General features: G+C 36.7%; 1 protein-coding gene across 1 annotated transcript; it reads left to right on the forward strand.

The window, feature by feature from the left end:
* The first annotated feature begins 3037 nt into the window (after positions 1-3037).
* On the forward strand, positions 3038-3955 carry LOC149817712 (uncharacterized). Its single transcript, XM_089986055.1, has one exon. It carries the CDS (start codon positions 3038-3040, stop codon positions 3953-3955), a length of 918 nt encoding a protein of 305 aa, XP_089842181.1.
* The last annotated feature ends 22152 nt before the right edge of the window (positions 3956-26107 follow it).

Raw genomic sequence — 26107 nt, forward strand, 5'->3', positions numbered from 1 at the left:
ACACTGGATGTTCGGCTCAGCCTGGCTCGGGAGAGCTCATATAGATAAAAAAAAAAATTAAGTATAATATATAAAAAGAAAATTGCATAAAATATATATAAAAAGAGAAACATGAATGAAAAAAATATATATAAAATATCAATTATTAAGTGTAATATATAGGCCTAAGGGGGGTTGGCTTAATGGGGTGGGGCCTAAACTGCTAGATGGCCAATCAAGGTTCGATTCCCATGGGTGCTGCCCCTCTGCACAAGCCAACAAGTAGCATAAGCCCCGAGGGGCAGGGGTCATAGCCTCAGAGTTTTACCCTGCTGGCACGATGACTATAGGTATGGCAAGCTGAGTCACGACCAGGTCTTTGTGCCTGGTGCGGTTTCTTTGGGCTATAAATTAAAAGAATATTATATATATATAACATGAAATATTTTTACACAAGCAAGTGCTTATTTGGCTTGTCTCATTCAGGAACAAGCCAAGATGGAGCTCGCTAAATACAAACATGAGCCGGCTCGAGCTCAAGCTCGGCTCGCTAAACACAAACATGAGCAGAGCCATGAGCACAATCCACTGGTAAATGAGCTGAGCCCGAACATGCTCTGTTTGGTTCGTTCGTTCAGCTCATTTACCAGCCCTAAATATGAGGTCAATTGTTGAGAGATGTGACGTCAGCAAATTAAAAGAAAAAAAACCCACTATCCTAAACCTAAAAAGTGTATGGGGGGGTACCCACCTACCGGGGGCCAAACCCCAGCCTGGCTTGGAGAAAAGAAACAAAAAGAGCACATGCCACTTCAAATGTCACAACAGAAAAGCAATTTCAGAGGAGGATTTGTTAAATTAAGAGGCACCCCCCCCTTAATGAACTGTCAAATTTCAATATATCATTTAGAATGTTACACAGAAAAAGCAGTGTAGGCCACATCCTCACATTAAAGAAACAATTCTCAAACCAGATAGAAAGTGGGTCTTTGCATGTGCTTGAAGCTTTGTAACATCTTTTAATTATTTGCATGGTCCAGAATCAGAGCAAGGCTCATAAAACTGTTTCCCATGCTTGGACAAAATTGATGCAAGTTTGGCCAATGATCATTCTCTCTATAATTGGTAGCCCTTTTATGATGTTGAGGGTGAAAGTGGATTGATTTTTAGGTCATAATGCCTAAGGAGTTTCTTGGGCACATCTATTTCTAGGCCTATACCTGATTCAAATACCATTAGGTTTAATTTTGATGTAGATATGATATTTTACTTTTTTTTCCCAACCAAATAGTTTTTAATGCAAATTAAGATCACAACCAACGCTTGAGCAACGTGGGCAGCTAGACTTGACTAATACGCTTTAGTAATGGGTCAGCCCACTCATTAAATATTGGAATTTGAAAAAAAAAAAAGAGAGGAAAAATTTGGACGATTTAAAGAGTGTCAAGCAGAGATTGGTATGGTAAGCCATGATCATACAGCACGCCCCAATGATTTCATGGCTAATTACTTTCCAGCAGTTTTGTCTGACGCAGAAAAAATCAGTTTTTACAATACAAATCATTCGGAACAGTCCTTATGAGACTGAACCACGGTTTTGGATCAAGGTTGCGTTTATATATATATATATATATATATATATATATATATATATATATATAGAGAGAGAGAGAGAGAGAGAGAGAGAGATGATAATACATTCATACTAAATGAAACATGCTAAATAGGTTTTTCGGCTTTCAGTTGTTTTTGTTACGATTCTGATACCTTAAGTGTGTTGGGCATTGTCGATTTACTAGGAATCCACACATGAATCATGTATTTTTGATGAAAAAATGATATTTAGAAACTCAAAATTTTATAAAGATTTTAGACTGTTGATTTTTTGAACCTTATAAAAACCCACCCATGTGTTAGAATCGAGTACTTTAAGAGTTGATCCCTATAAAATTAAGTACATATATCATATCTGTATGGTCAGAATTAAAAGAAAAATGAAAATTTCTGAAAAATCCATTAGCATATTTCATTTAGCACAAATGTATTACCCTCTCTCTTTCTCTCTCTCTCTCTCTCATATGAACCTAGATTTTCATAGTGTTTTTGGTAAATCTAATCCTGCAGATTTGTTTAGAATCAACTATTGAATTATCATAATCCGATCAAGAAATGTGATTTTTATGCTTGGATATTTACTAAAATTTTGAACCGTTGATTTTCAAGTCTTAAAAAGATTTTTCTTATATATCATAATCAGGTCATCCAAGAGTCTATTTCTATAAAATCAAACATTTACATAGGTCAAATTTAAAAATAAAAATAACCTATGAAAATTTAGGTACATACTAGTTTACATATTTTGCTGATTTACTTATATCAGTTGCCTAGTCATTATAAAATTAACATAATGAGTATGGACTAATTTTAAGTGTAGTATAGAAGTGGCAACGGTTTGCATATTTTGCCGACATATTCAATCAAATGCGGAATTAGATACAATCATACAAACCAAGGAACCGTTACGAGTCCAATACCATAATTGGTTTGGAAGAGTCCACTCCACCATCTTACCAAAAGTCACAGTCCTGCTTAGCAAATAGAAGAGTAACACGTATTTTGTGAGAGCCATTTGAAGGTTTATTAAAAATAAATAATAAAATATTCTCCCCAATCATTAAAATTACAAGAAGTAAAGAGGGGAAATCCAAGGAAAATATTTTATAAAAGAGAGAAAAAGGCCAAAAAACAAGTCATCCTTTTGAGTGGATCCAACTGGCATCCTTGGCATGCAATCGCCGGAATCCGTTCTCCCAATCTACAACAAGTGAGGAACTCCCCAATCAACGCCCACCTTCTCTCTCTCTCTCTCTCTCTCTCTCGTTCTCATCCAAAATCCAATCTCCCCGAAATCTATTACCAAGAGAGAGAGAGAGAGAGAAGCATGAAAACCACCCAAGAAGATAACACTACCAATCCCTCTAATCCCTCCATCACACTTTGAAACAACATTCTCTTCCCTCCCCTTCACACACACAAGCCCCAAAGTGGCCATTACTTGATGGCCTTGCTCCTGCTCACATCCCTCCTTCTGCTTTTCATCTGCACCCCATCACCCATCAGAGCAGACTACACCTCTGCGCGTTCCCTGGACCGTCTCCTCCAGAACTACGCATTCAGCTCTATCCCCACGCTGGCGAGGACTGGAGTCGTCTACCCGGTCGATCTGCCGGCGAGTTTATCCGGCGTCGAGGTCGATGCCGTCCGATTCCGCAGCGGCAGCCTCCGGAAGCGCGGCGCCGGACTGAAGGAATTCGATCTCCCGCCGGGCATCGTCGTCCGGCCGTACGTGAAGCGGTTGGTCGTAGTTCGGCAGAGCCTGGGCAACCGATCTCGGGTATACTACGATTACTACCCGTCTGGGTTCCGGCTCGCGACGCCCGTGGTGGGTTTCCTCACGTATGAGGCTTCCCTTAATTCCTCGGATCGAATAGAGCTCGATCTGATGCTTACGGGGGAGGCTGTAACGATCAATTTTACCGGTACCATCCATTCTGAAGACGATGGGAATGCGTTGTGTGCGTTCTTTGATGTCAATGGGACTGTGGTTCTGCGAAATCAGACGGCGAGGAACGTCTGCAAGGGTTTTAGTCAGGGGCATTTCGCTCTCGTCGTCAGAGGCAATCCTTCACCATCAGCATATCCTCCTCCTGGTATTCCTGCGGAGAGGAAGAGGTCGGGGAGATGGAAGGTGGTGGTGGGGTCGTCGGTGGGGGCTGTGTTGGGGGCGGTGTTGTTGGGGTTCCTGCTGGTTGCGCTGTTGAGGATGGAGAGGAGGTCGAGGATGGCGGAGATGGAGAGGCGGGGGACGACGGAGGAGGCGTTCGGGATGGCGACGGTGGGTCGCGTGAGGGCGCCCATTGCCACCGTCACGAGGACGCCGCCCACCATTGAGAACGACTATGTCCCCGGTGATTGATTGATGGTGAAAAAAAAAAAGGAGAGTTTTTGTTGGTGTCACAAAGACTGTTTTTTATCCTCTCTTTCTTTCTCAATTTTGTGGGGTTGATCCATTTTTTTTATTATGTACCATATCATCAATTATTCTATCTTGTATAGAATGCAGGGAATAACGCTTTTGACTCGCCTTTCTCAAATAAAGGCCTTTTTCTCATTGTAAAATTTGGTTTTCTCTCTCTTTGAAAATTGGAAATTTGGTGCCAAGAAGTCAAGCCCCCTCTCCCTCTCTCATATATTGAAAATTGGAAATTTGGTGATTGATATTGTGTATCAAATAAGTCAATCAGTCTCTCCCGTTCTAACTTGCACACGAATTTGATTACTTTTGGAATTGGTATGTGGCATTGTGTGCCCAATAATCTCTCTCTCTCTCTCTCTCTCTCTCTCTCTCTTATGTGATTTTGTGTACCAAGAATTCTCTTTCTTTATCTCTAGCTGCAATTACATTGAACACTTGAGGGATCTGCCTTCCATCTTCTTCTGTTGGGCCTCACAGCTGACAGGCTGTATCCTAAAATCTTCTTCTGTTGGGCCCACGGCTGTATCCTAAAGATGGAAGGCAGTCAGGTGCAGCAGTACACTCAAAGTGTGCAATGGGATTGCACCAGATCTGCCCTCTATCTCATATTTATGTAAGAGTAGGGTGACGGGAAGTGTTAGCCTTGGGGCAGAAAAGAGGCCCACAGATGAAGGGAAAAATGGGTGAGAACGTTGTGAGGTAGGAGAGGACGCGTTGCATAGGGAGGGAGAGGATGCTTTTTTTACAGTTTTTATTTTTTAATTTAAAATGGTAAAATGAAAAGTTCTCATTTTCCTACTCTAAAAAAAAATTAGACACGTGGCGAGAGGCTATATGCCATAGCCGCTCCCATGGTAGCACTCTTTTTCAATGCCAGTGAAAAAATATGGAACTCTGCTCGTCCTACCCACAAAGCTCCGGCTTGGGGATATACCGTCGTGTGAATTGTAGTTATAGACAAAAGCTGGGCCATAGTGACAAACGTTAAAAACGGTAAAATCTCCTTTTTCAAAAACTCGTGAGAATTTGCAAAATTTTCATAAATCTTGTGTTTTTTCGGCAAAATCTCGGCAATTAAAATTATAAAAATTATTTTAAAATAAAAATACATGTTTTTTTCATGGTAAATAGCTGTTTAAAACGTAAATATCATGTTTAAACCGTGGTATTTATGTTTTTTTCATAAATCTCACAAAAAATTGCCGTTTTAAACTTTCAGGCAATTTCTCACGATATTATCACGAGATTTTCATAAATCTCCTGATATTTGTCACTATGAGCTGGGCAGCTGACTAAAGAATGTTTTGAGTTGTCATACCAATAAAAAATAGAAAAATAATAATACCTACCGTGTGTAGTGTCTCTTATTTTTTTTTAAGAAGCTGGGGTTAGGTGAACCCCTACCAGAACAACAGCCGCCCCATGTGGTGGAAGGATTCGATCCTGGGCCTTCAGCTTGACACAGGACCCCACTTATCACATGGGGGTACCACAACTTCGAATGTCCTCTTATTTTGTCTATATTATAATGTACAATATTGCTCGTGTGGTAAGGAAGGACTGTGCAATGTCAGGGTTTATTTTCTTATGAGTCTGTTCCCTTATTTTATTAAGTGGGGCGCCAAACGTGGGCAAGATGATGACAGGAAAAACATAAACCTTGGAAATAAAATCCTTGCACAACATGGTGTCATTTACCGTGCTTATTATTATTATTATTATTATTATTATTATTTATTTTATTTTTTTTGGCTATGCCAATTAAAAACTGCCTCTCACTGATCGAACATTGCCGAGCCCTCATATTGATACAACCTTCTGAGACACCCCCTGCCCATTGAAGGAGTACACTAGTTTCAACCTTGAGGCAAGGACATCTTCATACCCCTTTTAAATCTTATGATGCGAGCAGTGGAGGAGGCAGGAATTTAACTTAGGGTGGTCACAAATACTTAGTGAAAAGAAAAAATAAATACTAATAAACTATATAATATATTAAAAAAGATCAAATGGTAATATTCTAACGCATATATTTTATAATCGGTCTCAGCAATTTTTCATATTTTGAAAACCATTCATAATTGAGTCATTGCTCGTAATGGTCCTCGAAGATCATGCTATTTTTGTAAAGTATTAATTTAAAAAAAATAACTTAAAAGGGGTTTAACACAACGAAAGAACCGTGGCTTAAAAGGTTTATTTTTAAAACACAGCAGAATACAAACTATTTAAAAAAAAAAAATCTTTTTAAAACCTAAGTTATGAAAAGAAAATACTTTATAACTAAATTCTCAATTTACACAATGGAACAAAACTATTTTATATACATATTTCTAAATTTCATACAAAATTTGATGAACTATTAATACCCAATCCACCAAGAATTTCAACAAAATATAAAGGGATCTTAAAAACACAAATAGACTCAAAACAAGTAACAACGGTCCCAAGAATAAAAGAGTCTAAGTTTCATTCCAATGCATCTGAAGCCCTCCGCATCCATCACCACTCATGTCGTCTACCCATGGGTACCTAAAAAAGATAAATTGTAGGGGGTGAGACCAACCACTGTCTCACCAAAAAACTTGACCACCCATCTCGCAATAGCGAATGGATAGGTCACAACTCAACAAGACTCAAACCAAGTCTGTGGCTTAACACGAGTTCCAACTCTCGACTCTCTGAGGGATCTGGCTTGGCTCCACTACTATCTAAGAGAGAGAATAATATATATGCATAAACTAATTGCATGAGCATAGATTATTAATCTTTTTTTTTCTACATGATTCAATTACTCTTGTTTCGATATTAAGTACATTACATCCATGGAAGCACCACTGCCTAGGCTGCTCTAGGCTCATTGGCCTATACTTGTAATTTACATATTTTATTAATCTCATAAACACACAGTTACATCGACACCAAGAATCAAGAACCCTTCGTTAAGGCATTCATTTTCTTATAATAGTACACTAGTGCTAGTGTACGTACCTAAATTTCCTCCATAAAGAATCCTCGTCTCCTAAGCCATCATGCTTGGGGATTGATCTCCCCTCAGTGACCAAGATGTGACATAAGAGCCACTATCACAACTTATTATCCCATAGGGTTGGTGCTAACTCGCTCAATGAGTCGAGTCCATTTATAGGTCACTCCAACTTTCAAAGCATAACCTTCAATCTTTATATAACTTGTTTTATCTTAATTAATATTCATTATTAATTTAATTCTCATTGTACCTCTTAAGTGTGCCCAACAAGTTATAACAAGCTATTAACTTATGAGATTTTTAATTTATTTTACCAACACTTAGTTGTACACTTGAGGTTACCTTTAACAACATCATATTCAACTAGGTCATACTGCCACCCATAACAGACTCAACCTCACTACCCTTCAGAGTAAGCTCACACCTGGAAAAATTTATTTTTCAGGGTCTAAAACAACTATTAGGGCAAATTCATAAAACAAATATTTTTATGAAATCCACAGTCTAATGTGTAGTCCACTTAGACTTATGCATCTATCAAGCACATAATCCTAACCTAGTGCTATATGTGAAACATAATTTCATTATTTTATGAATGTCACTAATAATCCTAATAACTACATGATGTTTATCTCATCTATTTATTTAAATAGTGTATATACATTAGAGTCATATACCCAACTGCATACCATGCTTAGGTATACCAGATAAAATTCTAGAATCGAGATTATAATGTCACTCACATGCATCATACCCTGCAGCTTAACATGATTTAGGTTCCTTCTTGGATCGTCGAACATCAAACCGATACATTTGTCCAAAAGTTCGTGAAGCGTTCATGGGTCGACTCTCCAGTACAAGGGTTGACTACTATATGTCATAGCTTCGGGTACCAGTCCTAAAACCAAAAATACCCATTTAGACAAAAATTTCAAAATCTTTATTCTATCAATTCCAAGAGTCTACTATCCCTCAAAATTTCAGAAACCAATCTACAGAGCACCCAACTTTGTGAAAAAAATAGTTTTTAGAAAATATTTATAAATCTACCAATATCCAAATTTTTGAAAAACTTTATTAAAGAATAAATCAGGTCTGAAAATATTCAAAATTTTAGAAAAGTATGCACTCTAAAAATTATAGGAAATCCTTTTTTCAGAGAATATCCAAGTATACCAGTTTCCAAAGTTTCATAAAACCCTTACGAAAATTTCTTAAGGTGTGCAACTATTTCGTAATTACAGAAAAGTGTTTCCAAAATCATAGTTTCTCAAAACTTTAACTGAAACATCGAATTTTCAGAAAAAGATAAGCCCTACGGGAATATTTTATTGATTTTAATAATAATCTTTTTTGAACAATTGTCGAGTCAAAATAGAAAGCTTTTTAATAAAATTTTAATCTAATCCTATAAGAAACATTACTTTTTTATAGGTGATATGAACAATTTTATTCCCCTTATGCATATGTGAAACATCATTCTAGCATATGTAATTTATATAAAACTTATTTCTAACATGCATATGTGCATTCCATCATACAAATAATCATGCAAAAGTATGTAATATGTAAAACATACAACTTCAACATATGTAAGAATCCTTGATCGTATGTTTATGATTCCCTGCATTTTACTAAAACAACTAGCGTGATACGTATTGAAATTCAGACATTTTCAAAAATATAAATTTTAAATCACGCATCGTGTCTACGCATGTCGCTACTATGAGAAGAGAGATCGAGTTTCCTACCTCGAAATGCAAAGATATCCAAAGAGAAGTGAAGAAATTCTCAAAATACAAGGGGGGGGGGGGGGGGGTCCTCCAAAATACGCAGTGTGGATAGCATAATAAGCGAAGATTCGAACACAGTGATGACTAGAGTGTCTCAATTTTTGGGTCACTACAAAGCATGCAAGTTTGTCGATGGAGGCGGCAAAATGAGCAAGGCAACGAGGACTGAGCCGAGGTGGGGCTTGGTCACAACTGAATAGAGGTGTGAGAGATTCGGCTCATCTGAACCAGGTCGGGGTTGTGTGAGTCAGGATAGCTAGGCTAAGGGGGGTGAACAAGATGATAGGGTGCAAAAAAGGGGAGGGGGTCGACCACACCTAATGCAAGTCATGATCGGCTGCTAGGGTGCAAGGGGGTCAAACTGGGTAGGCCTAGGAGATCGAGTGCAAGGAGGGGACTTGGGTCAGACCTAGGTCAGGCTGGGATCGGCTAGGGTGAAGCGGGGTAGGCTAGAGAGTGAACCAGGTAGTGGCTGGGCTAAAGGAAGAGATGGGAGAGAGACTAAAGGAAGAGAGGGGTTGATTGATCACTTAAGAGAGAGGAGGAGCCCTCTTTATATAGGAAAAGAGAGGGCAATTAGGAAAAAAGTGGGTAGTAGGGAGAGAGCCAAGTGTCTCTACCATTTAACAAATGTTAAATTAACACCCTTTTCAAAACCATGGGTTGATTGTGGTGGGAAAATGGATTTGAATCTTGAGCAAGATCTATATCTAGGTTTAAATGGGGATGCAACCAGACCTAGTTCTGGTTTGGTTGGGGTCTAATCTTTAGTTGGATTTTAACTAAGTTCAAAAAAATATCCCTATAAAAAGATTTAATTCCAATTAAATCTCTCAAAACAAAAATAAACAAAATGTCATGTATCAAAAGTAAGAATAACAATCATGTCCCAAAGGTAGTTGACTCAGTCAACTACCAGGTTGGATGACTATGACCCTCAGGTCAAAAATATCCTTGAACTCAACCCTAAATTACCACTATGCCCCCAAAACTTATCAGGAGTGCTTCAAACTCAAATCAAGCTCGATTTCAAGGAAATTACTTTCGTTCTCTTCAAAATTTTGATGCAAACACAACCGTGAACTCGAATAGTATAAAATGTGCTTTAATATTTTTCATTATTTAGAATTTATAATAATCAAGAAAAATGCTGAAATATTGTTGGATATTACATTGCTAATAGTTTCAAATATGTTCTTCTAGACATAGTTAACCAAAACATCATTAATCCATTCATCTTTCATTTGGTTACACAATTAAGTCTTCATAATATTCATAACTGAAAATATCTTGTCATCGCGATCAGTAGAGTCAAAGCTAATGTGATAAGTCGATAAATCAGAGAGAGAACACATTATGTTTTTTGGTCATTATCGTTATTTTTGCAAGCTCTGTCAAACATTTTAAATTCAAAAACTCTATATTGTGTCACACATATATCTTTGTATTTACTTATGTAAAATGATTATTCAACTCTTACAACTGATATCAATAACCGTATAAAATAATTTAATATGATAATGATGCAACATTATGATATCTTCAACCCTACGTCTTGATCATATGCGAGGTCTATACAATGACCATATTAAAAATAACAATCTTTTGTTTGTCACAAAATCTAAAGATTTATTTTCAAAAGAGAATCTCATCCTTTATCACTCATTTCTTGAAATTGCTTCTTTTGATACTGCAACCAAACTCATAGCATTGACAACTTCTTGATCTTTTCACTGAAGTGCTTGTGAAAGTTTATTAGTGATTCTCAAAATATCAAAGTAAGTTTTTTTCATCTTTTTTTTTTGGATTTGAAGTTTCTTCAATAACTTATAATACATTAATGACAGAAGCATACATATCAATTAAAATTGATCAAAGCACTATAATGAGAGCTTCAACGTGTATCACCAAATAGTTTGAGTGCCTTTTCTTGATTTAATCCTTGCCTACTTTCAACTTTACCTAAATTAAGTGCTTTAGCAATCTTAACAACTTATGCCTTTCGAAGAAGGTCAAGTCGTCTTCATGATGCTGCAAAAATATTTAATAAAGTTAAAACTAAATAAAAAAATCAATGTGCGAATGATTTCTTGCGAGGCCAATCACTGCTAATTAGAGTTGGTGTACAACAATGAATATAAATAGCCTTCAATCCATTAAACTCTTATCGCATATTACTTGCTCCATCATAACCTTGACCACGCAAATTTTGCTAGGCTTAATCCATGCTTAGAGAGTACATTTTTAATTATTGTTTTACATGATACAACACTTGTGTCATAAACAAATACACACCCTAAAAACCACTTGACTACTTGATCTCACTAATTCACAAATTGCAATACAATAACCATTTTTTTTAATTGATATATCTCAAGATTCATCAATAAAAAAAAATACATCTCCAAGTTCCTTGCTAATGACATTTGTTGTTTCCACAATAATGACTATCACAATATTTTTTTGTATGTAAGATAATACCAATTTTTTGGAGCATTTTGCAATACAATATATTTTATATCATCATTAATGTCTGCAAAAACCTTCACCAACTCAAAAAAGTTTTCTTTATTGAGAAATTTTTCAGACTCATCATGCCCATAAAATACCAATCTTTGCCTTAGTAAATATCTCATCACAATAATCTTTGCATTTAGACGAACTCGATATTCATTTCTTTGACTATATATCAGATTGCTTGTCAAATATTGTTTGAATATGTTGTGGTTGCTTTATTTAGTTCTCATAATTCATCTATGCATTATTATGACAATTGTTAGGACCTCTAACATCCATATAAAGTTTCTTCTTATCTTTTTAATTATAAAATATTTGAGAAATAAACATTTCTTCACCTTCTTGATCAATACAATTTGACTTGAAGAGATAACAATACAAGCAAAATGTTGAATCCTTAGATTTGTTGTAGTCTAGCAAACCTTTGTTCTCATCAAACAAAGCCTTGTTAAATTGTTACAATTTATTACCAAACTTCTTTTATGAAAATTTGTGATTATGAGGTCAACACATACCCCTTTGAGGATACTCTTTATTGACATTATCTTGTTCATTCAAATGACAATAAAAAATAGAAATATTAAGCTTAGGATCTGCAGACAATTTTGTTAGATTAATTATTGTTCGAATTTGTTTTTCAGATGATTTTTCTTTATCATATCTTACTTTTTCTTAATTTGAAGAAGAGTTATGAGAAGCAGGCTTGCTTATAACAAATTTATCCATCCCTATAAATTAAAAAACCAAATAAAAATAAAAAGAATCATTTTATCATGTACACACTCACTTTCTAATAAAATAGCATTAATGTGCACTTATATAATAATATAATTAAATAAAACATGATTGATTAGTTTATCTAATCAAATCACCAAGCAACTAGAATTTTTCAAAGTACTTATAAAAAAGATTATATATTAATGATTTCTAATAGGTATTTAATAAATGAATAAGAACTTGAATCAATTCAAATATTCAAGATATGTAAAGTGAAAATAATGAAGTTTATAAATATACTGATACTGATATAGTCTCTTAAAGTCATTCAATAAATGAAGTCCCAAGTATAAAATATCAATCCACTGTCTACATTGAAAACATATTGATTGAGCATTCACTATTGGTTGTTGCATTTATGCTAATTGACAATGTCTGCATTTATGCTAATTGTCAAGAAAAAACAAAAACCTTAATATTTTAACCAAAATCAAGCATTCATTATTGATCACTCATGGATTCATGCCTAATGATAATTAAAAAAAATATACAAAACCCATAAACTATAACTAAACATTTATGCTATTTTACAAAAAAACAAATCAAAACCTTTAAAACTGATAAACACCATTCATATATAGGTTAATTGAAAAAAATACCTAAAATTCTAGCCAAAATCAAGCACATGGAATCATGCTGAATGTTGATTAAAAAACACAAAAAACCTAATTAAATATTTATCTTATTTAAAAACAAAATTAAAAATTTAATTAAATTTTCATGTTATTAAAAAAAAACTAACTAGAAAACCTCAATCCTAACAAACTAACTAAAAAACTTCAATCCTAACAAACAAACAAAAAAACTAATTAACTAAATGCTATTTAAAAAAAAACTTAAAATATACTTAATTATTCATGCTATTTAGAAAACTGACTAAAAAACCTCAACCCTAATAAACATTATTCATATATTGGCTAATTGAAAAAAAACTAAACACCCAAAATTAAGCATGTAAAATTATGTTTAATGTTGATTAAAAATACAAAAAAATATAATTAAATATTCATACATAAAAAAACCCAAAATAAAAACCTAAATGCTAATTAAAAAAACACAAAAATTGCTAAAACCTAATTAAATATTCATGCTATTAAAAGAAATATAAATAAAAAACCTAAATCCTAAGTCCTAACAATAATTTCATATTACATGCTAATTGAAAAAAAAAGAAATCAATAAACTATAACAATCCTAATGTTAATTGTTTCAATTAATTATAACTTAATTATGAATAATGTGGAGTCATGTTTCATGTTAATTGAACTTCAAAAAAACAACAATAAAAATTCATGATTCATCTCACTTGAAAAATAAAATCAAAAGCGTAAATGTTAATTGAAAAAAAAAAAACTAAACCCTTAAAAAATCAAGAAGAAATAGAAGAAGATGAAGGAGGTGTGTTGTTGTGTGCTTGTGCCAAAGAGGAGGCAGACGACTAGCCTGTCGTTGCAGGGTGCAGGTGGCTTGCCTGAGGCCCTGAGTCCTGACCCAGCCTAAACGGGATGAGAGAGAGAGAGAGCCTGCACAACGTGCGCTGGAGGCCGCAAACGGATGACGACTGGTTGGAGGTGGCGGTGCTTCGGCCTTTCAGGGAGAAAATGAGAAAGAGCAAGTCCAGGGCCAAAGAGAACGTCGAGAGAGGGAGACATGGGGTCGGGTTTGGAGGAGCTCAGACAAACGTAGAGAGAGGGAGACGTGGGGTTGGATCAGAGGTGGGGCACACTTTGTGCCTTTGGGTAGGGGTCGGGGCACTTTCTAGGTGCCAACCCTGACCCGATGCCTCAAAAGGGGGATTTTTCGGGCAAGGCTCGGCCGCTGGATGCAAGTTGTTTTGGTCAAATCTGACCCTATAGGTGGATTCACAATGGTCTATTTAATATGAGTCAACCCTTGAATCTTATTTTTTATGAAAAAAATATGATTTTTTAAATCACAAAATTTTGTATTTTCTCAACCATTGATATCCGAATTACCAAAAAAAATTTGATTTTTTAAATCACAATTTTTTCGTATTTTCTCAACCTTTGATTTCCGAATTACCAAAAAAAACCTGCACACAAGTCAGATTTCAGTGATTTAAATGTTGATCTTCACTAAATCAATGACGTAGATCACATATGGAGCAGCATTTGATCAAAACAACTTTTATCGATGAAATCCCAAGGAGGGGTATGAAGATGGGGATGACCTTGCGGATGAGCAGAATCGATTTGTGTGGCAAGGGACATCACAGTGAGTGTCAAACTCATGACATTTTGTCAACTTGGTGATGTTTACAACATAATGAATAATGAGAATTTCCAAAAAAAAGATGTGGATGTTTTACAAAAAAAATACTTCACTCTATACAAAAGGGGTAAGAAAACCTGCTTGTCATTAGCTCTCAGTATATTATAAGGTTCAAAGCGGAGTGTTGACCACCGGGTATGACTCGATCCCGATCCGTAACATATTTAATAGGATTCTGTTTTGGTAATAAAGAAGGTCCAACTAACTAAGAATTCTGATCAGACCCGTAAGGCCCAATTAGCATACGGAGTGACCCGAATTTAAATTAAGAAAAACAATTTTTAAATAAAAAGTATTGTTTTACTAGATATGGGCCGGTTCTGGTTTATATAGGATCTGGATATGTTTTTTCCTATGGTAAGACGGGTTGGATCTGAGACTAGACCCAATACCAGCACCTCAGTCAGATCTGGGTCTGGACTCACTGGGTCTAGTAAAGGTCCAACTCGTTGACACCATTAGTTCAAAGGGCAGTGTGATCACTTTTAGAAGAGAAAGAGATTCCCATCTTTGTAGGGCTCTTGTTAGATGTTTTCGTAAAATGACACAGTAGAATATCTTCTAAAATCACCTGCCATGTATAAAATGAACATAAATTTTTCAGTTAACTATTAAGTCCCATTCTGCCCTCTTTCTACAGTGATGTTGAACTACCCTTGCATTTTTTTCATGATATGAGGAGCTGCCTTCGCCCAAGCAAGGAAAACCCTACGTGGGACTCACAACCACCCTGCCTTAAGTGGACCACCTCTGAAAGCTAGAAACACACCGTGCGCCAGTAGGGTTTGATCCGGTGTCCTCATCTCAGCACAAGGTACTGTTGCATTTAACCAGGATGGTTAACATAACATATTTCTCTTGCACCACCGAGGTGGTATCCCATGTGGTAAGCGGGGTCCTGTGTCAAGCTGAAGACCCATGATCGAATCCTTCTGCCACATGGGGCGGCTGTTGTTCTGGTAGGGGTCTGCCTAACCCCAGCTTGTCTTTAAAAAAAAAACATATTTCTCTTGCGACAATTGAAATCACATACCAGAATACATAACGAATCACTTGAAGCTTCCTTCTAAATGTTCCCTATGCACAAAATGGAGAACTCAGAGTACTATAGGATAGTAACAGTTATATAAGTCCTAGCTAGGGCTGCTGAACAGGTCAGAAGACCCAAGCCTTGGCCTGTTCAAGCTTGCTGGTTAAGTCTGAACTCCAGCTCGAGCTCAGTTGCAAGATCATGGGCAGGCAAGTCGAGCCAGAGCAGGTTCGATTAAAACATAATTATATTTATTTCATTTTGGTAGCAACAAGAATTGAAGACCAGCTAGTGCACGTCACCTTGTGTTGGGAGGTTGTAGGTTCAAAACCCAATGGTATAGTTGTATAACTGGTAGGGGTCTGCCTAACCCCAGCTTGCCTTTCAAAAAAAAAAAAAATTGAAGACCAGCTAAGAAATAGGTTTAAAGTTCAAATCTTGTGTCTATTAGCTTTTTAATGAGCTTAAATGTGTCAAACCAAGCTAAGGTGATCCCTTCATAAGTAACTTGTGGCTCCACTAACCATTTTCCGAAGCCGCCATTGTTCGGGCCACTGCTCGGTGTGTGTGTGTGTGTGTGTGTGTGTGTGGACATTACTGAAAGGAGGAGATCAAATTTGAGTCTTAAAAAGAGGATAGAGCCCATCAGATTTATCCACTCTACCCTACTCTTACTGGTTGACGTTATGCAATTTGTGCATGAATTCTGGTTGCATCTTCTTGTTCAGCTGCCCCAAAGGGGTTTGGCACAGTGGGATGGGGCCTAGGCAGCTAGGCCAGGTTCAAATTCCATGGGTGTCACCCCTTTGAGCAAGCCGAAGCATGGCGACTCTCTTGAGGCAAGAGGTAAGCCCACAAAGTTTTACGCTGCGAGGACAATGATCGTAAGTATGGTAGGCAGAGCCAGCCTGGCTAGGTATCTGATCCTGGGGGCGATTTCTCCATGTAAATACCAAAAGAAATCTTGTTGTTCAGCTAATTCAATAGCTTTTCTCATGACTTTCTAAAGGAAACTCTACTCTTTCATTGTAGACATATATTTTAATGGAAGATGTGGTAATCAATTCTATGTGTAGAGCTGGAATAGGAGCCAAAAGAGCAAAGCTTGGCCTGTTAATGTTGAACACAGCTCGAGCTCAGAGTCAGCCTAGCCAAGTCAATACCGAGCAAGCTCATGTAAAAAAACAAATATTTTTTTTTCATTTGGTAACAAGAATTGAAAGGTGGGTCGAATTTGAGCCTTGATAAGAGAATAAAAGCCAGATCTGATCCAACACTGGCTCCACCCTGCTTCAAATTTGTCATGCACAATGAGCTTGCCACAAGTTCCTACATGATCCACATAAGGCTGACCTACCCAAACCAAAGAACCTACAAGGGCTGGAGAGTGGATCAGTTGCATGTTCATCCTTTTTAATCGACTCTATCCAACATGGTTTAAGCCAATGTTATCAAAATCGGTCCAAATTGGCATGAATTGTCAGATTCGAATAGAATCAGCAACTCATGAATTTAATAGAAAATTGGCCAGAATCAGTATTCTCCTTTCATTGTTAATATTTTGTGATAATTATAGTATTTATTTTCTATTATATTTTTGAATTATTAAATACATATTTTAAAATTTGATTGAACCACCAAGTCATCATTTACTTCTTCCTTGCATTTTCCTTTTTCTGAATATTTTCTCCTATTTTTTAGATTTTTCATTAAAAACAATTTTTTTAAATCGACGTATTCAAAATGGTTTAATTCACTCTGATGCTGGTTGATTTTCTGAATATTTTTGAAAAACATTTCGGTTCAAAAACAGATTCTCATACCATTTGTTTAAATCATCATTATTCAATTATCAATTGGCTAAGTCCCCAACCTCTACCACCGAGGTGGTATCCCATGTCGTAAGCGGGGTCCTGTGCCAAGCTGAAGGCCCAGGTTCAAATCCCTCTGACACATGGGGCTTACCAGATACCTGGTAGGGGTCTGACTAACCCCAGCTTGCCTTCCAAAAAAAAAGTCCCAAACCTCTCGGCTCATTTTATTCAAATGGGTTCCCCTCATCCCTTATGTCATCCCTATCTTCATACCCTTCATTGGGATTTCATTGATGCAAGTTTTGATCAAATCCGACTCCACAATTAAATCAGGGAGATCCTACTTGGGTGCAGGATTTTTTGGTGATTAAAACATCAATCGTTTTCAAAACACATTTTTTTTTTTTTTGCAATTTAGAAAATCATATCTTTTCATAAAAAAAATATGATCCAAGGGTCGATTATTATTAAAATGTCCATGCTGAATCCATCTATAGGGTCAGATTTGATCAAAACAACTTGCATCATAAGATTTAACAAGGATATAAAGATGGGGGATGCCATAGGGAATGTGTAGAACCAAACCATTTTGATTGATTCTTTAAAATGGTTCAATTCACTTTGATGCTGGTCGATTTTCTGAATCTTGAAAAGCAATTCGGTTAAAAAACCATTTTCTTAAATCATCATTATTTAATTATCGGTTGGCTAAGTCCCAACCTGTAGGCTCATTTCATTCAAATCAATTCCACTCATCCCTATGTTATCCCTATCCTCATACCCCTCGTTGGGATTTCACTGATGCAAGTTTTGATCAAATCTGAGCCCACAGATGTCATCTATATCATTCATTTAATTAGTGCAGATCAACATTTAAATGGCGCTTGTGTGCAGGACTTTTTGGTGATTAATTAAAAAAAATCAACAGTTGACAAAACACAAAAATTTTATGATTTAAAAAATTATATTTTTTTCATTGAAAAATACAAAGTGTGGATTCTTATTAAAATCCATGATTTGAACAAAACAACTTGCATCATAAGATTTAAGAGAGGTATGAAGATGGGAACTGACTGCATTTCATTGCCAAAGTCCAGGATGTTATAGATCCTCAACATCATAAGCAACCAACTCAAATTTCTTCTTCACAGTATTGAATCAAACACAGGTAAGTACAAAATTCTCTTCCTCCAGTCTGTTGGTCATTCGGGGGACTAGCCAGTTACTGTGAAAAGCTGTGTCCCCCCAACGTCTTAGAAAAAACAGTGAACGTTGGGACTACTTTCTTGTGTGTGTACCATCCCTGTGCTATAAAATCCAATTTGGTCTAAGGGATCCAACTGTGCCAATAAATTGCACAAAATGGAATATGTGAACATATAGAAAGACGAGACAAACGTCAGATCTACAGCACCATGGCCCATGGATGGTACACAGTCCGGGACAAATCCACTCTCCCCACCTGTCCAACTCCTGGGACCCACTTGAGGTGGGTGCCTTAAATGATAGCTTACGTGGTCATGACCAACCATTGAATGGGCATTTTCAGAATTTGGTAGGCTTTCCAACTTGATGTGTGGGATTAACCCCTAAAAAATATGCCCATTATATTTTATATTATTAATATATGCATGTGTACCCTTTTATAGATAATGTGTAATATAAATAGAGTTGGGAGAACTTTATAATATATGTATATCATGTGCCATTTATAATATTTCAATTGTATATATATATATATATATATATATATATATATATATATATATATATATATATATATATATATATATATATATGACCGCCGAGTCTTTTGGGTCATTCACTAGGTTTATCCAGTAAAAGGCCGAGTCAACTGAGTCACCCCAGTGAACCTCGGATAAAACAGTACCTTGTAGACACAGCAGCATTGCATTGTGTGGCTTGACTTTTGTATTCTAATTAAGTGTCATTTTATCACTACTCGAATGTTTACAATTCAACAATGATTATGAGTAGAAGGAATCTCGAGACGGGAAGACAAGGTCAGGATCATCCATGCTGATGTTTTCTGACCCAATGTTCAAGACCCAGGTCAGGGTGTGGCCTCAACCTGTACTAGTGGGTTCTGGTCCTTCTAGTGTGGTTTGGTTCTACCAATCTCAGATGGTCCCTTAATTAAGGCATGTTTGGAAGCAAGAAAAACTTTTATAGGAAAAGAAAATTTTACCTATGAGAAGTTTTTATATTATAATGTTCTTAAATGAAAAATTTTCACTTGTTTGAGTAGTACTAGAAAAATGAAAAATCTTTAAAAAATGAAAGAGGAAGAGGGGGGTGGTGAAGCTTCGTAAGTGATGGCGAGATGTATGGTGGTGAAAAATCATTATGGGTGATCATGGTGGAGTTTCTGGGTCACAGTTTTTTGAGAGGTAAGTGATGATGGGTGGTAGTGGTGACGGTGAGATAGATGGTGGAAAATCATCGTAGAGGGCGGTTTTTTGAGAGGTGTGTGATGGTAGTGGTAGAGCATCTCTGATACCGTTTTTTGGGAGGTGAGTGAGGGAGGGTGGTAAGATGGATGGTGGTGGGTGGTGATAGTAACGAGACAAAAGAAAAAGACTGACAAAATTTTCCTGAAAACTTACTTTTATCCTCCTTGACAGAGGAATATTTTCTATCAAAATGTGTAACTCTCAAAATATATTCTCTTTTGGAAGGGTAAAAAACCCGTACTGAATTTTCATTTTGTATCACGTTTCCTACATCTTTCTCACCTCCAAACGTGCCCATACTCTTTTCTGTGTACGGCCACGAGCCTGAAAGTTGAATCAACCTCTCTTTCACCCATCAAGCTAGTACTAGAGATTTGGAATAAGTTTCATAAGCTGACAGGAAATGAGATAATGTTGAGCGTCAACTCAAGTAGCATGCAAAAGTGCCGGGTGCCAGACCATTCTTGAGCCACCGGCGAACAGTCACCCTGCGACAAGCCTCTTGGAGCTTGGTTGTGGACCTGGAGACTACCCATGATCAGGTAAGCCATTTCCGAAGGTGGGTCTGCATGGAACATGGAAGGATTATAGTCCATCTCGCAGCAGAGATGCATGACAATTACACCGCAATCAGATATTCCGCGGATGCAGTGAAAAATGGGGTGGGAAAAACCAAAGAATGACCAAAAGATATTATTGTAAGGGCTGAAGGTGCTAAACAAATCTGGTGGAAAGGCACTGCAGGACGGCATCTCCGTTTTTGGCTGTTCATGGATGAATAAATTGAAGGTATAGAAAAGAGAGAAGAAATCAGAAATCGGCAAAGTCCTCTGTTAAATCTGGCCTAGGCGACTGGGTATGTGTATTGTGTGAGTACCGTAACTTTAGAAGAACTTGTTGACACATGCGCAGGAGATGGTCTGTATCCGCTCCTCTGCTTCACCAATTGTGATCAGGAGAACTGAACCATCGAACCGATTGTCGAACCAGGTGGCGTCGAAAATGGTTGATCAATAGCAGAGGGATGTCGTCTTATTTGGCCAATTTGAGTGTAAGTTGTCCGTGGGAGTCGGGAGTCGCAGTGACTTGCTGCATTATAGAACACCACTGAATTGAACACGTCTAGCCATGGCAATGGTGATCGGTCGGAGCTTCGACCACCGGAAAGATGCTCAAGGATCTGTTACAGATGGGACGGCTGGAATCGATGCTCCTGTTGAAGAACCGAGGAGGCACCATTGGAAGGTGAGTCACACAACCCACCCAAACTTGTCTTTGGCTTACCCAATGCAAGGGATTCGTTGAGAGGGGAGGTGGTTTTGAATGAACCAATCAGAGTGAGAGGACCTACCTTGAAGGTAGGGATTCAATTGGGAGTAGAAGGTATGTCGATCCTTATTTGAGATTAAATAGGCAAGAGTTCATGTTTTTGGGGCCTACAAAATAATGAACCACCTAGGGCCTTGCCATCTGGCCACTTTCAGCATTTCACACCCACCTTGAAGATGTGACATCTTCCATATTTAAAGGAAAGCCTTGATAATGGCAGGTCAGTTGGCAACAACTAACGTGGAAGCATCAAATTCTAATTCTGGACCCGTTAGTATTGCCGAGATTTGGATCTATCTTGGCCCGCTATCCAAATTCACCTTTAATGGTTTGGATCCATGACCACTTGGATCATTAGATCCAACTAAAAGACTTTTAAGTCTAATAAATCTCATTGACCACATGGGGTGACTCTTTGTATTTTCAAGGAGATAGAGAGAGAGAGAGAGAGTGAGAGAGATTGTCCCTTCTCTTTATTTTCTTTTAAATAAAAAAATAAGTGGTGCAAAAGGGTTAGGAAGGTGGTTGTTGCTATTTAAATAGGTTAACTTAGATTAATATGATATTTTAACTTTTGACTTTTTATTTAAAATGATTAGTTGTTAGTTGCCTTTATAAAAGTAAGTAGTTTTAAATATTAATAGGTAAACATTGAGACTTGTCCAATATCTTTCCCTTTTCTTTCTTTTTATTTAAAACTTATGTAACAAATGGAAAAAAAATTATGAGTTATTGAATAATTTTTTTAGAAACTATCTTTTCTTTGTGCTTCTTTGAGAGAGACGATAAAGAATGAAAGTGGATGAGAGATAATGAACCACTGGTTGAACACGGTCGGCTTGACCTCACATCCATGTGCTACTCGTTTGCATGTTCTTTGGCCGACCGATGCTGGAGCTAACGAGTGAGGGACCCTTGACCGGTTCCTCCCATCCTAACCGTGTGCTAGTAAGGTGATGTTGCACCTATTCTTAATGTTTGCCATAAGCTCCCAACATCTGTATCAGATTAGCCATTTGAGGTAATTGTCGGGTACAATTTATGAAATTTTATTCAAAGCTAAGGTCCAACCAAAGTACTGATTAAGTTCTGCAATTTTTTTGATGTAAAAAACTTAAAACATATTACTTTATTATGTACGATCTATATATGCTATTTGTAATCTTTATTGGATCCATGTATACAGGGTACGAGTCATGTTGTAAGTAGGGTGGGCACGTGCCCACCCCGCCCTGAAACGTAGGTGGGTAGTGCCCACTTTGACCCAGACTGTAGGTAGGCAGTGCCTCGGGTTAGGGTGGGCACCACCCTTGCCCGATTCAATCAGGGTGACCCCGAGTCGAGTGGCGAGTACTCTCTCTCTATCTTCCCTTCCCCGACTCCCTTGACCCCACAACCACATAGCACATGTGACAAGCCCATCGACCATAGGCCACCACCCACATCCCACCTCACTCAAAGTTTCAAAGGGCTCCGACCATCACCCCTACTCTGGAGCAGCCTTCGATGCACCGTGCAAGCTGCAACGCGGACAAGACCAGGTCATCTCTCTCTATATATATATTTCTTTCTCTCTCTTGCTCAGACTGATTCCCTACATCCGACCATTCGTTGTCTGATTTCTTCTTTCTTGGCATGCCCTTTTTTAGGATTAGAGTTTTTGAATTTTTTAAATTAGTATTTAATTAGTTTTTATTATGATTTTTTCAATTAACATATGAAATTAAAAATATTATTTGTTAGGATTAGGATTTAGATTTTTGATATACTTTTCTTAAATAGTTGAATTTTAATAACTAGGGTTTAAGGTTTTTGTTGTTTTTTTGTAACGACCCCAACTCATACCCATTGAAAAATAAATTTTCTTTTCTTTTTTTTAAAACAGTTACAGAAACAAACCCAGAGACCCTGAAGTCTTACAGCCCTAACACAACCACAACCACGACTACAAGGGAGCTTACACCACCATTATCCAAACCAAACCCATAACTTTATTTATCAATCAGTAAGGTTTAATGAAAATAAGCAAATAAAAGACAAGTAGAATAAAAGTATGGAGCCACTCTGTCCCAAGTATAATGTCCAGTAGTCTTGTGGTCCCCATAGCTCACAGTAGCAACATGTCTCATCACTCATCAGAGGCTATGAAAAACATAAAATGTAGGGTGTCAAAATCATAGATCATACGTATGAATTCCTCTAATGAATCACATAAGTAAAAAGAACATAAATTAGATTCAAACAACATTTTAGAGGAAATATAACACCAACGCATAATCTGAATAATCATTTATGCATTTATGAGCATTAATCATGTAACATAATATATTACATGCAAGAAAGCAGTAAAGATGCATAATCTAATGCAAAACAGTAAATATGTATGAAATTAATGCACATGCATGAATAACTTATTAGGTTATTATCAGAGTTTTTCTTTTGTATGCATGACCCTATTAAATGCACAAACTTTTATTTTCACTTTCATTAAAACCCGTAGATATTAAAAAATGGGTACAACAAATTCTTGAGTTCAAGTTAGGTTCTCAGTTATGGCTTAACACACAATTTGTATTTTAATATTGTGTTCTACACTTGGCACTCGATCGATATCAAGAATCAACACCATCCATCAGAACATTAGAAATCAACATCTAATGTCGAGACATTAGAAAAATCAACATCCACTAATGCCACTTTCTTGGTATATCAATAATAATAGTTGTATCTACATACTAGCTACCCCTAGGAAAAGTGGCGAAATCTCCCTAAAATTGTAATTAAGAGGTAAACCACCTAGTTGGGTTCAGGGGCACAAATGCATATAAAGTTTTAGTATCCTCACTATTCTCCAAAAATGCAGTTCAAGATTCCCACACTATAGAAAGAACATCAACGAAAACATTAATGATTTTGTTTTCTTTATTTTATCTTTGTCAAAAGAATGATTTATTTTATAATACTTGTTTTGCAAATCAACATGCAAAACACAATATCATTCGTTTCATAAATTAGCAAGCAAAACCCATCACAGGACCTCAACTCGTTATGACATGAACAATGCAATCAATTCAAAATTCAATAAATATTAAATTGATTCTTGTAATGCATAAAAACTAATCATAGAGCAACACTTGTTTGTAGCCCACACGACCTATATTTAATGCAAAAACCATAATGAGCATACCACTTATGCAATCACTCAACATGCTCTTGAATGTACATTCATACACACTAACCAAGAATGTACATGAATAACAGATTTTACATGCATATGATCACATGATTGCAAAAATACAACTTTCTTTTCATGATTCATCTCATACTCGATATGCTATATTTACATGATCATGTAAGTGCAACAACAAAACCCAAATTTCAGGATTTATATTTTCATTTCATGCATCGGTATGTAAATAATATTTTAAAAGTCATAATCATGCATGACTTAAAATTTTTTTTTTGCCATTTCGGCAAGCCTGGGGTGCAACACTCACCCACTGGGTCTAAGCCATGCTGCATACATATGGGATAACATTGGTAGACACATGAGTACATTCCAATACTCATATGCAAATATGCATATCAATCCATTGTAAACATATAAAAATCTGAACATATACAGACATCTGCATATTTCACATATATCAATCTATCGTTGATCATGTATAGAATCTGTACTATTAACACTGTAATTTTAGCCATAAATGTGTGTATTTTAGCATGTAAAACTGAACCCAACTATGATCATTCAACACATATGAATCTGGACAAAATCATGAGCATCCAACATGTAGTCATCTTGAAGATATAAATTTGAATATACATGTAAATCTACACATGTATGTAAATTTGGACATTCAATGTACATATATCCAAGTACTTAATATGTCAAAATCTAAATATGTAGCAAGTACAAAATCTGAATATTTAGACTGTGTAAATCATATTTACCATATACGAACTTGAACTTTGTAAATCAGTCCAGAAATTTTCTTTTACATATACACTTTTTTTTTTCTGTTTTGACAGGGACTCAGCCCCAGCTGAATCAGTTGGTTGGGACTGAACACCATGTTGTTCTGTCCCAACCGAATCAATCAGCTGGGACCAAACAACATTGTCCTCGCCCAAAAATATCATTTTTTATTTTTTTATTGCAGATTATTTTCTTTGTTTCTATGCTCAGTCGAACTGAGTTCAGTTGGTCCTGACAGACTGCCCATCTGCCCCACTTTGTTACAAATTTACATACACATGTATATATTATATTCTCTTTCATGAATATGCCCAGCCGAGCAGCAGGCCGATTGGGCTCGATAGAATATGCATCTGCCCAGCCGAGCTGCAGTTCGACTGGGCCTGAACAGGTTATGAACCTGCCTAGATGTTATTCTTTATTGTTTTATTGACAGGCATGCTGCTAGTTACACAACAACCCACTAGGTTTTGATCTTGCAACACCCCAATACCTAGTAACGTGCACTAACAACTTCAACCAAACAAGCAGAGCCCCACCAGTTTTACACTAGTTTTCTAACAGGGACTCAGCCCATATTCACACAAATTTTTTCTTTTTAGTTTGATGGGGGCTCAGCCCAGCCGAACAAGTCAGCTAGGACTGAGCAGTATGCAGCTCTGTCCAGCCGACACAGTCGGTTGGGGTAGTGCACTACATGCACTTGCCCAACCTACTTGTGACACTATATATATATATATATATATATATATATAGAGAGAGAGAGAGAGAGAGAGAGAGAGAGAGAGAGAGAGAGAGAGAGAGAGAGAGAGATTTATGCATGAAAAAATATATTTATGTGTGCATCGATCGAATATAAAGTATGCTTAAACCATGAAATTAGTTTTAAATCTGGAAAACATATAAACAACTATGAATCCTCCAATTTTTTCATAATCCTTCCATAGGAAACCAAAATCTAATTTTATGGATTCCTTAAAAAACATCACGTAAATCAGAATTAGGCTCATTTTCTCATTTGAATCAAAAGAGAAAACCCATACCTTATTTCTGAAGTTCGAAAAGTGATAGAGAAAGTATCAAATAATCGGAGAAGAT

The sequence above is a fragment of the Nuphar pumila genome, chromosome 13 (genome assembly GCF_984573655.1).
Source record: "Nuphar pumila chromosome 13, dmNupPumi1.hap1.1, whole genome shotgun sequence".
NCBI lineage: Eukaryota > Viridiplantae > Streptophyta > Magnoliopsida > Nymphaeales > Nymphaeaceae > Nuphar > Nuphar pumila.